The sequence below is a fragment of the Lipotes vexillifer genome, unplaced genomic scaffold (assembly GCF_000442215.2).
Source record: "Lipotes vexillifer unplaced genomic scaffold, Lipotes_vexillifer_v1.1 scaffold2235, whole genome shotgun sequence".
In the NCBI taxonomy this organism is placed as follows: Eukaryota; Metazoa; Chordata; class Mammalia; order Artiodactyla; family Lipotidae; genus Lipotes; species Lipotes vexillifer.
The window spans coordinates 288,743-299,690 of record NW_006797409.1 but is presented as its reverse complement, the minus strand read 5'-3'; the positions used below and the strand labels follow the sequence as shown (position 1 = coordinate 299,690).

The window sequence follows — 10,948 nt, the reverse complement described above, 5'->3', positions numbered from 1 at the left end:
GTGGTGCCTGTGTTTAGTATACAGTTTTCACTTTAGTACAGAGATTACTAGTGACAAATAGGATTTAAGATTGTTCAAATCTTTATAGAGAACTTTTGATATTGCCAGTAAGTACAGTTTCTAAAAGATGATCTAACGAAGTTTGGTCAAGGAAACAAAGAAAAACATTATCATCAGTTATCTTCTTGAGGGTACAGCCATTTAATGTGATTTAATTTATACTACTTAGATTCCTTTATAAAGGATGTCTTGAGGGTTTTTTTAAATATTTATTTATTTGGTTGCACCAGGTCTTAGTAGCGGCAGGTGGGCGGGCTCCTTAGTTGCAGCATGCGAACTCTTAGTTGCAGCATGCGTATGGGATCTAGTTCCCTGACCAGGGAACAAACCTGGGCCCCCTGCATTGGGAGCGCAGAGTCTTACCCACTGCGCCACCAGGGAAGTCCCAAGGATGTCTTGAGTTCTTGAAGACAGTAAATAAATAAGAGTAAAAATCGGGACGAAATTCAGCTATGTGGCAAGATTAGTTTCAGTATACCAGGAATAACTAATTCCAAGTTCACTCACTCCAAATATCCCTGCACAATAGACTATTCTCCCAAATGTTGGATTTAAGCTTCCATCACAAATTAATATTGAAACAGGCTATAGGGGGCTTCCCTGGTGGCGCAGTGGTTGAGAGTCCGCCTGCCAATGCAGGGGACACGGGTTCGTGCCCCGGTCCGGGAAGATCCCACATGGCGCGGAGCGGCTGGGCCCGTGAGCCATGGCCGCTGAGCCTGCGTGTCGGGAGCCTGTGCTCTGCAATGGGAGAAGCCACAACAGTGAGAGGCCCGTGTACTGCAAAAAAAAAACCCCCCAAAACAACAACAAAAAACCAGGCTATAAGTCTTTGAGATTTAAATTCCAGCCTGTTTAAGCGGTGGATTGATTCATATTAGCTTTATGCTCCCAGTTATTCTTGGAGTAGGCTTTGATTCTAGATACTTTTTACTGAACTGTTTTAGAAAATTGAAAACGTGAGAACTTCTGCCCCAGTAACAGATTACATATTCTCTTCACTTTACATTCCTCAATGTTCTATCAAGATAACTATACCTAATGATACATTTAAAAATCTAACTCAAGACTTTTTTCCCATATGGCTATGCTACTTGGCTGTATCTTAAACTAGGACTAAATTCCTGTAGTACAGCACTGTAAAGAAGTCCAATTCAGGACCCTCTGTCATGGTTTATTCCCTGAAAAATTCTCAAAGGCTCATCACTCCTACTCATCCCCACAGTACTCAACTTCCCAGGAATGTTCAGATCACACAACTAGAAAAGCACCAACCTGGGAGACAGATTAGTGAGCCCACAGAGTTGAAAACCCAACCATAAGAGCAGAACTTTTAGGTCCACTCCCTATTTAACATTGTTTTTTCAAAATTAATTATTTATTTACTTCTTTGGCTGTGCCCAGTCTTAGTTGTGGCACGCGGGATCTAGTTCCCTGACCAGGGGTCAAACCTAGGCCCCCTGCACTGGGAGCACAGAGTCTTAGCCACTGGACCACCAGGGAAGTCCCTTCTTTAACACCCTGAATAACGGTAAAGTGCAATGTTTTCTAACCCTCATTTAGGAAATCAAGCCCTTCAAAGAGTAAGATTAACAGAACCTTTCCAACTTCCCTGTGTTGGTTGTCAATAAAACCCAACATTTCCTCCAAACATGACATGGTAGCCAGGTCCACTGATTCCCACCTCCTGGTATTAATATCCTTGTGTATCCCCCTCCCATACTACCAGGCTAGTACAATGGCTGCTGGTCTGTGTGACCAATGCAATATGGCAGAAGTAATAGGTATGTCACTCTGAAGGTAGGTCATACAAGAGTATGGCTTCTGCTTACTCTCTTGGATCACTCGCTCTGGGGCAAGTCAGCTGCCAGCTGTCACTCAGGCAGCTCTGGAGAGACACCCACATAGTGAGGAACTGAACCCCTCCAACAACCAAGTGAGTCAGTCATCTCAGAAGTGGCTTCTCCAGCCCTGGCTGACAGTCCTGTAACCTGATGAGACCTTAAGCCAGAACCACATAACTAAGCTGCCCTTGGATTCCTGACTCAGAAACCGGGTGATGATGCATGTTCATTGTTTTAAGCTGTTAAATTTGGGGATGATATGATTAAGACACATCGGGCAAAGATCACCCATTGTTTCTTGAATGGAATAAGCAAAATTCTAACACTTTTGACTAAGATACTGAGTTAATTTTGTTAAAGACAAAATTCTAAATTCATATTTGTTTGGTACTCAGAAAAAACGTAAAAAGCAATTCCCAACTCACTCAACTAAACTCCTTCCTCACTGTTAACAGAAAGAAAAAAATCTGAATATATGTTCTCTCTAGTCAATGCACACTGCTAATTAGCTCACAGCCTAAAGTGCCAGGTGCTTTTAACAATTGCATTCAAAATATAGTAACAGTAAGACAGCTCTTCAGATCTTATTTTTTCTCTCATTGGGACTGAACTGCAGATACCAGGCAGTGTTTCTAGCAAGTTCCAAAAGGTCTGAATTAGGAGGCCTTGATTACACTTGGCCTATTTTAATTAGTTTTAAGTTAGGTCTTAAAGAAAAGTGAAAGTACATAAACCAGTATGGGTAACAGTAAACAATGACTACATATATAGTTGCTGATCTCAGAATTCAACACAATGCATTTACATTTCTTTGACATTTACCAGACATCACAGATTACTACCAGAACATCATGTAAGTTTATTTCAGATGTAACAGCAATGTTAAAATCAACAAGTTTAAATCTTAACTGCACCAAGTAAACTCAGCTATTTAAGTATTTTTAAAGTTATTCCCTCCAAAAAACTGAGGGAGCTTTTCTTTTCCACCCCATATGTCATGGTTTCCCAATAGTTCTATTTTTGGAGGACTTTCAATTGATGAGTAAGCCACTCTGGGGATATTTCAGAACTTCTTTCCCCAAATGAAAACTAATCTGGACAAATTATATATTGCATAGATTTCTCTGCAGATTCTTTTCTTTAGAACCTAAATGCAATTACCGTACAATATAATGTTTATCTATTTGCCCTACAGAAAAAAACTATCTGCCCTGAAAAATATGGTGGATATATCCTGTGATCTTCCAGTTAATAGAATTTACCTCAACGATAATTTTTATCAAAATAACCAACTGAACATGGGACATTATTTCAGTCTTTACTGACTCAAAGGCATGTGAACTAGTGCCCAGCTTCCACCTCTTCTACATCCTCCTCCTCCATAAGTGGATGGAATTATTTCATGTAAGTTTGATGTAGGACAATTCATCCTTTACAAACACTTACAATTTAGGTCAAAGTCAGTGACTAGTGTGGAAAAAGAAACACTAAAATGATAGGGAGCCTACACACTCAATTCAAAATTTAATATTTTTTCCTCCATAAATAATATGTACTTAATTGTCATGAGGCAGCTATTCGGTTTTTATTAACCACATTCAGGGATACATTCATAGGACTGATTAGATAGTCCAGGTGAAATGGTTATAGAAATAGAGGCAGTGTCATCTCACAAAACTCATTTATATATCAAAATCTATTCTGATATGCGAAGTTTACAAAAAGGCTGAATCTTCAAACTAATTATGCCTTCTGTAACTCAAGCACTCTTCTCTTGGCAAGAGCAAGCTGAAGCTTATCCATGAGGGTAAAGGTGCTTAATGCTAAACTTTTCTTCTAAGCTTAGATTTGGACTGCTTAAGAAACGGATACCCAAGAAACCAGCATGATCTTTCTACATTTTTACTATCTTAAGATTATAACCCTATAAACTCATTTATCAACTATCTTCCTTTTCTATATTATTCTTGGCACTCAACTAAGACCGCTGAAGTCTATTGTACCTTGTATTTTTACATTCTCAAATAAGAACTTAAGATTATAAAATGTGCATAAACATTGCGTAAAATAATTTTGTCATTCAACATATTTGAAGAGATGAAACTTTTATAGCAGAATTTACATAAGAGGATAAATATTATGAATCAATTTTTTCACCATTGAGAATAATGTTTGCTGTGGGTTTGTCATATATGGCCATTATTATGTTGAGGTAGGTTCCCTCTATGCCCACTTTCTGGAGAGTTTAAAAGTTATCGACCCGTCAAAGCCACTCCCTATGTGCCAGGAAACGATCTGGCATAAACCAGTCCTGTCAGTAGAGGAGGTCACAGTGACATTTGCGTTATTAACACTTCTAGACTTCTACTTTTTCCAAGAATAGAAGCAATATGTTTAATAATTCCCCCACCCCCAAATCCTTAAACTCAAATCACAGGCACAGAATGTAAGCAAATCTGGGATGTTCTCCAACAGATAAGCAATTAGCACAGCTATGTTATTCTCAAAAATACTGTCTAGATATTCCTTCCTCTAAAATCAAATGCTCAGTGGCCACACTTCTAACCATCTGCATTAGCTGACATTAAATGCATTTATTGTGCCACAAGTCCATCTAAGCTTCCTTTTAGGTATTTTTTAATATGTCCAAGAGACAACACCTGCTTCAGGTTTATTTAGGGGCATTGACCTATAAGGACTCAACTCCATTTTTAAGGTTTGACTAACTATTGTGGATTTATTGAAGAAAAAGGACAGGAGAAAAAAAAGCAAATCACAACAAACCTCTTTAGGTCAGTTAAAGGCCATTATCTCTAGCTGGGATATTAAAAAAAATTAATCTCACCAGCCCGCACTCCTAAAGTTAATGCCACTTCTAACAATCAACAGCAGGAAAAATAAACCTGCTAACAAACAGCCCACTCATTAGCAAAAAGCAGTTTAGACTCAAATGCTGAGACCAAAGTATAATACTACTTACTCAGACTGTCCCACCCACCATCAGCCACCAGCGAGGAAGGAAGAAATAACTGCTTAACAGAACAAAATAAGCTTAGTATTTCTTACAAGGATAACAATGGTCCAACTCCTGAGATAATACTCAGAAGGACAAAAGGTGGAGTGAAGGCAATGTATAGGGATTAGTATCCCACAAAATCTTGAAACCCCCAAAGTACCACAAACACACTAAACTTGTCTATGAGTTAGAGAACAAGATATTGCTGCTGCTGCTTCTTGTCCTTTGAAATATACAATATTTTGTAGGCTCTGCCCTTCAATGTGAAAGCAGGACATTAAAAAAAAAAATGAAATTGACACTCAAGTTTTTGGGACCATATATCTTAACTGTGAAACTAAACAGATCTATACCTTCTCCTTCCTACAATCAAACCACCTCATAAAAATAAGAAAACTAAAACAATCCAAACATGATTAATAAATCCTTAAAAGTTTAAAACTTTTAGAGGAAAGGGAAGGAAGTTCTGAAAGGAGGTAACACAAGAACAAGGAAGGGGGAAAGGTTTAAAAGAAAGTGGGGGGGGGGAATCAATGGGCCTCTCTTTTATTTGGCGACAAGCAAGTGCAAGAAAGTTCATCTGTAATTTGTTCAGTTGTCTGTCTTCTGCACATCTGCGTTCTGGCCAGAAGGGACTTTGAGGTTTTTCTGCAGCACATGAGCATCAGCGGGCTCTATCCTCTTATAGTAGTTCTTCTTTGTCTCAATAATCTCAAAGCCAAACTTTCTGTAGAAGTCAATTGCAGACTCATTGCTGATCTGGACATGCCTGAGATACAAGAGGGTATCGGAAAAAAAAAATTAAGATTCCATCAGCTTTTATGTGTCCTCCACAGATAGCTATTGGTTGAAGCTGGAATACTGCAGACATTTGTTAGACTTTCTTTACAATTACTAGTTATCAACAAAGATTAGGTATTCATTTCAGAGAAACTTTGATGACAAATTTATACTTCTCTTTTTTTTTGCAGTACACGGGCCTCTCACTGTTGTGGCCCTTCCCGTTGCAGAGCACACGCTCCGGACTCGCAGGCTCAGCGGCCATGGCTCACGGGCCCAGCCGCTCTGCGGCATGTGGGATCTTCCTGGACCGGGGCACGAACCCGTGTCCCCTGCATCGGCAGGCGGACTCTCAACCGCTGCTCCACCAGGGAAGCCCTCTAACCTAACTCTTAATCTAACATTTGGAAGACAGCTAGCTGAGATTAGGAGATGCAGGAACAGCGTTTATTCTTAAAATCAACAAAGGTTCAAGTATCATAACATTTTTTATTTCAAGAGGAGAAAAGCTTCCTGTAACTAAAAGTACGTAAATAACTATAGGAATGATTCAAAGACCATAGTAACACATTAAAAAATAAACAAACAAAACCTAGGGTCTCAAATGCCTGAATATATCTCTCTGATTGATAAAAAACATGTTAGATTTTGAAAATAATTTCTGCTTTCTCAATTACTCCTCAAAACAGCATTATATAATTTAATCTCTCCCAATGCCAAAGTAAAAATGAGAATAATCTCAATATCTGTATTATAAAGAATCCACATAGGGAACTATATTCAATCTCCTGGGATAAACCATAATGGAAAAGAATATTAAAAAAGAACGTATGTATGTGTATAAGTCACTTTGCTGTACAGCAGAGACAGGCACAGCATTGTAAATCAACTATACTTCAATGAAAAAAAAAAGAAAAAGAATCCATAGTTGCCACCTTAGCCTTACTCTTAAGATTCAAGTATAAATCAGCTAGGTACTCTCTGATTTTGATGATTAAATTCTACTACTAATGAGCATGTCACTGAGAGCCTTGAACAAAACTCAGAGTGCAAACAGATGGCATGATAAAAGTAATATTAATGGTATTAATTTCTTAAATTCTGAAGATCTGAGTTTTAATCTTGGTTTCACATATGTGACTTTGGAGCTCCCACCCCAATGTAATAAAGCAAAACAAGAATGTTTTATCACAGGTTCATTATCTATTATTAAAACAAACTTCATAACTACCACTTCCATGGTATTTCCCAAAGACAATAAGTGACCAGATTTTAAATTTTCTAATAAAGATTTCTATTGCCAATTTATTAAATTCTTTAGATAAGAGCATTAAATATGACTTTACTTACAGATAGATGTTGTCAAAAGTGCCATCTTTTTCACAGATGTTTAAGACATGATTTAACATTTTAGTTCCTATTAACAAGACAAACAACAAATAAGTAATCTCATAAAAATCAATCTTTAAACTAAACATCTTACTGAGTCCTAATAGAATTTGAGGTAAACACCAGACATCCTGATTTTCCACAATTTTTTTCTCTCTACACTACCTACTGTGTTTAAAACTGCTAGCAGACAGGCTTTATATACAGCCCTTCCAGGAAGAAGGAAAACAGAAAAAGCAAAAGGGGTATTAGTAACAAATCTATTTATATATAGGGCTTTCAACTGAATTATGTTCAATTGACATATAAAACAGTTCTTTTCCACCTTACTTTATATAATCCAGTAACCCTTTCCCAGTACTCCTAGAAGAAATATTGCCTTAGTGGGGTCAGGAACAGTACCAATGTATTTATGCTTCTTTAAAGAAAAAAACAAAACCAAAACCCACAAATAATTTTACCTATTCCTAGCCTTCGGTATGGTGCCAGACATCCTAGTGTCATGATGTAAAGTCTCTTCTGATTCTGTGAATGATCCACCCTACAGCATACTGCACCTACTGCAATATCATTGAAATAGGCTGCCACAGAAAATACAAAGATACAAAGTTTAGCAGACAGAATAACACATTTTACTGAATCTTTCCCTGCCCTTGTACAATGACTAAATTGTTGTTATTAGCATTAATTAAATTTTATCAGGTACTCTGAGCATCAATAGCCTCAAAAATATCCTATACCTTCAGAATTTAAGACCTCTCTTAAATATGTGAAAACACAGACACAGCCTAAATAAGAAAAGATATTTAGCATTTCCTTTTGAAATTCAAGTATTTTATTTTATCTTGATTTTTCTCAGAACCTGGATCACCCCCATTTCCTCACTTGTAAAACAAGGAGATTAAATCAGTTAACTTTTTTTTGCCCTGATATTAAAAACTAGAGGTCAAGAACATGAATAAACAAATGAAGGGAAGAAGAAAAACCATATCATACCAAGTTTTGCTAGCTCGCCAACCTCCAGAACATCCTTATAGAACTTGTCATTGTAGCTGACTGGAAAGATCACCTGGTTTAATCTCTTCAACTGCTTAATATTGTGTGGTGTCACATCTCCCAGCTCGATCCGGCTACTGGAACAAACCAAAATGTACTCAATAAAATATAATTAGCTTCATTTGTTAAGATGGACATATTAAAAGGGTACCAAGTCTTTTTTACATGACTGATAAATCCAACCCTTTCACAGTAACCTTACACTCCTATGAAGATCACCACTTATAAGCAGATTTTGCCCGTCATTCCATCCAGGTTCCAACTCCTAGCTTTCATACAATTGTATACATTTAGAGACAAATACAGTAAACAACAATTACTAAGAAGGCCAGAATAATAATCTACATATAAATGTTGAAATTTTCAGAAAAATTTAAAGACAAGTAAGATATTTATACTCTGCTGGCAGGTATGTAAACAGATACAATATCTCTGGAAGACAATCTACAACTATGTACTAAAAAGCCTAAAAAGTACACCTTCTTTGTCAAAGTATCCCCACTCTAGGAATTTATTCTAAGAAATAATTAAAATATTCAAGAATCACGTGTATTTTGGTCACTGGACACAGGAACCACATACACCAGAGTCACAGAGGGTGGCGACCAAATCCAGATTCCTGGACGCCCCACCCCCACCAGAAGCAGAGTCTCTGGAAATGGAACATGGGAATCTACATTTCAGAAACAAAACCAAACCAACCAAACCAACAAAACAAACCCCAGCTTGAAAACTACTTATCAAGAACACAACAGTAGCATCGCTAAGTAACCATACTTAACCAAAACAATCAGCTCCATGGGAAAAGGGATAACCACCAGCACTATCATTTGTAGCGTTGCTTATATACACTATTTGCCTTCTTAAAAACCTTAACACACCTGAAACTAACACAACATTGTTAATCAACTATACTCCAATATAAAATAAAAAGTTTAAAAAAATTAAAAGAGTGGGTCATAAAAACATTTAAAGAAAACAATGTTATCCACCTGCCAATGCAGGGGACACAGGTTCAATCCCTGGTCCGGGAAGATCCCACCAGATGCCACAACTATTGAGACTGCGCTCTAGAGCCCGCGAGCCACAACTACTGAGCCGACGCGCCACAGCTTCTGAAGCCCACGTGCCTAGAACTTGTGCTCCGCAACAAGAGAAGCCACAATGAGAAGCCCACACATTGCAATGAACAGAAGTCTCCGCTAGCCACAACTAGAGAAAACCTGAGCGCAGCAATGAAGACCCAACGCAGCCAAAATATAAATTTAAAAAATAGTATCTTATTAAAAAATTGTCAAATCAAACTAAAAATTAGTTCAAAAATAAACAAAACAATCTGATGCCAACCAAGCAGCTAGAAAATGATGTATGTCCTACAACTAGGTGCTAGTTCCACATTACAACTGCATTAGTCAATAGCAGGAAACAATGCACCCTAATTAACCATTTACATCATATGCACAGAGGTTTTGAAAGCTCTCTGTTACAGAAATGACTAAACAAGAAAGCTAATCATCACACTTTTATAATGGTTAAAAAAAAAAAAGGAAAAGAAAAAAATCTGAGTGTCCACCATTAGGGTACTGGTTAATTAAATAAAGCATGATACATTTATATTAGAAAGACATTGATATATTGTTTCCTGGGGATATATATAAATGTATCTCCAACTTTTGTTAACATACAGAAAAATGTTTAAAAGCACATTCAAACAATGTGTGGTTTGTGGATAATTTTTATAACAATATTCTCTGAAATGTTAATAAGATAATCAGAAACCACCAGAATGTATTACAGTTCTTAAAAAAAAACCTGATTACAGACCATTATACTCATTTGGAACTTTAGCCTTCCTGCCTCAATTATTTCATTTGTATGCTACTGTTTTTCATTATTCACTATTGTGACCAACCACCCTTGTATATCTTGCATGTCTTCTTAAAATGTAAGTGCACTGAGTTTCTTAGCAGCCACACAAAATTTTAAGATGCAGGCATCTTAGTAAAAATATAAAAATATATAGATCTGTTATATTCTCTTTCAATTTCTAGCCACATGAGTAAATATGAAGTAAATATGGCCTTCTTCCCAAGTACTTGACTAAAATGAATTCCCTTCATGAATCATGTCTCTTTTTTAAAAATTTATTTAATTTGTATTTATCTTTGGCTGCATTTGGTCTTCGTTGCTGCGCGTGGGCTTTCTCTAGTTGCCACGAGCGGGGGCTACTCTTTGTTGCCGTGCACAGGCTTCACAGTGTGCAGGCTTCTCATTGCAGTGGCTTCTCTTGTTGCGGTGCACAGGCTCTAGGCGCGAGGGCTTCTGTAGTGGTGGCACGTGGGCTTAGTAGTTGCAGTGCATGGGCTTAGTTACTCCATGGCATGTGGGATCTTCCTGGACCAGGGATCAAACCCATGTCCCCTGCATTGGCAGGCAGATTCTTAACCACTGTGCCACCAGGGAAGTACTGAGTCATGTCTTCTTTACTAGGTTACATCTTATTCACAGAAAAACTTCCCTTTTCATTAAAGCACACCCTGGCTTTCTCTTCTTTAAGGCTGAGGTAAATGACATTTCACCTTAAAATACAGGGATCACATCTTACCTGCACAGTCTCTTCTTTTTTTTAAAAAAAAGGATTCCTCCCACTTAATTAATACATCCATCACCTACCTTTTTTTTTTTTTGGTAAGAACACTTAAGTTCTACTCTCTTAGCAAATTTAAATTATACGATACAGTGTTACCAAATATGTTATACTTTAGATTCTCCGAACTTATTCACCTTATAGCTATAGTCTGTA

General features: G+C 37.4%; 1 protein-coding gene across 1 annotated transcript in view; it reads right to left on the bottom strand.

The window, feature by feature from the left end:
• Window positions 1–5,511: 5,511 nt before the first annotated feature.
• NAA50 (N-alpha-acetyltransferase 50, NatE catalytic subunit) overlaps window positions 5,512–10,948 on the bottom strand; it is a 13,729-nt gene continuing 8,292 nt past the window's right edge. Inside the window, exons 2-5 of the mRNA XM_007469532.1 lie at window positions 8,086–8,222; window positions 7,551–7,670; window positions 7,051–7,117; window positions 5,512–5,689 (exon numbers count right to left, since the gene is read on the bottom strand). Coding sequence (XP_007469594.1) covers window positions 5,512–5,689; window positions 7,051–7,117; window positions 7,551–7,670; window positions 8,086–8,222 — 502 coding nt within the window. The remainder of the gene's footprint in view (window positions 5,690–7,050; window positions 7,118–7,550; window positions 7,671–8,085; window positions 8,223–10,948) is intronic.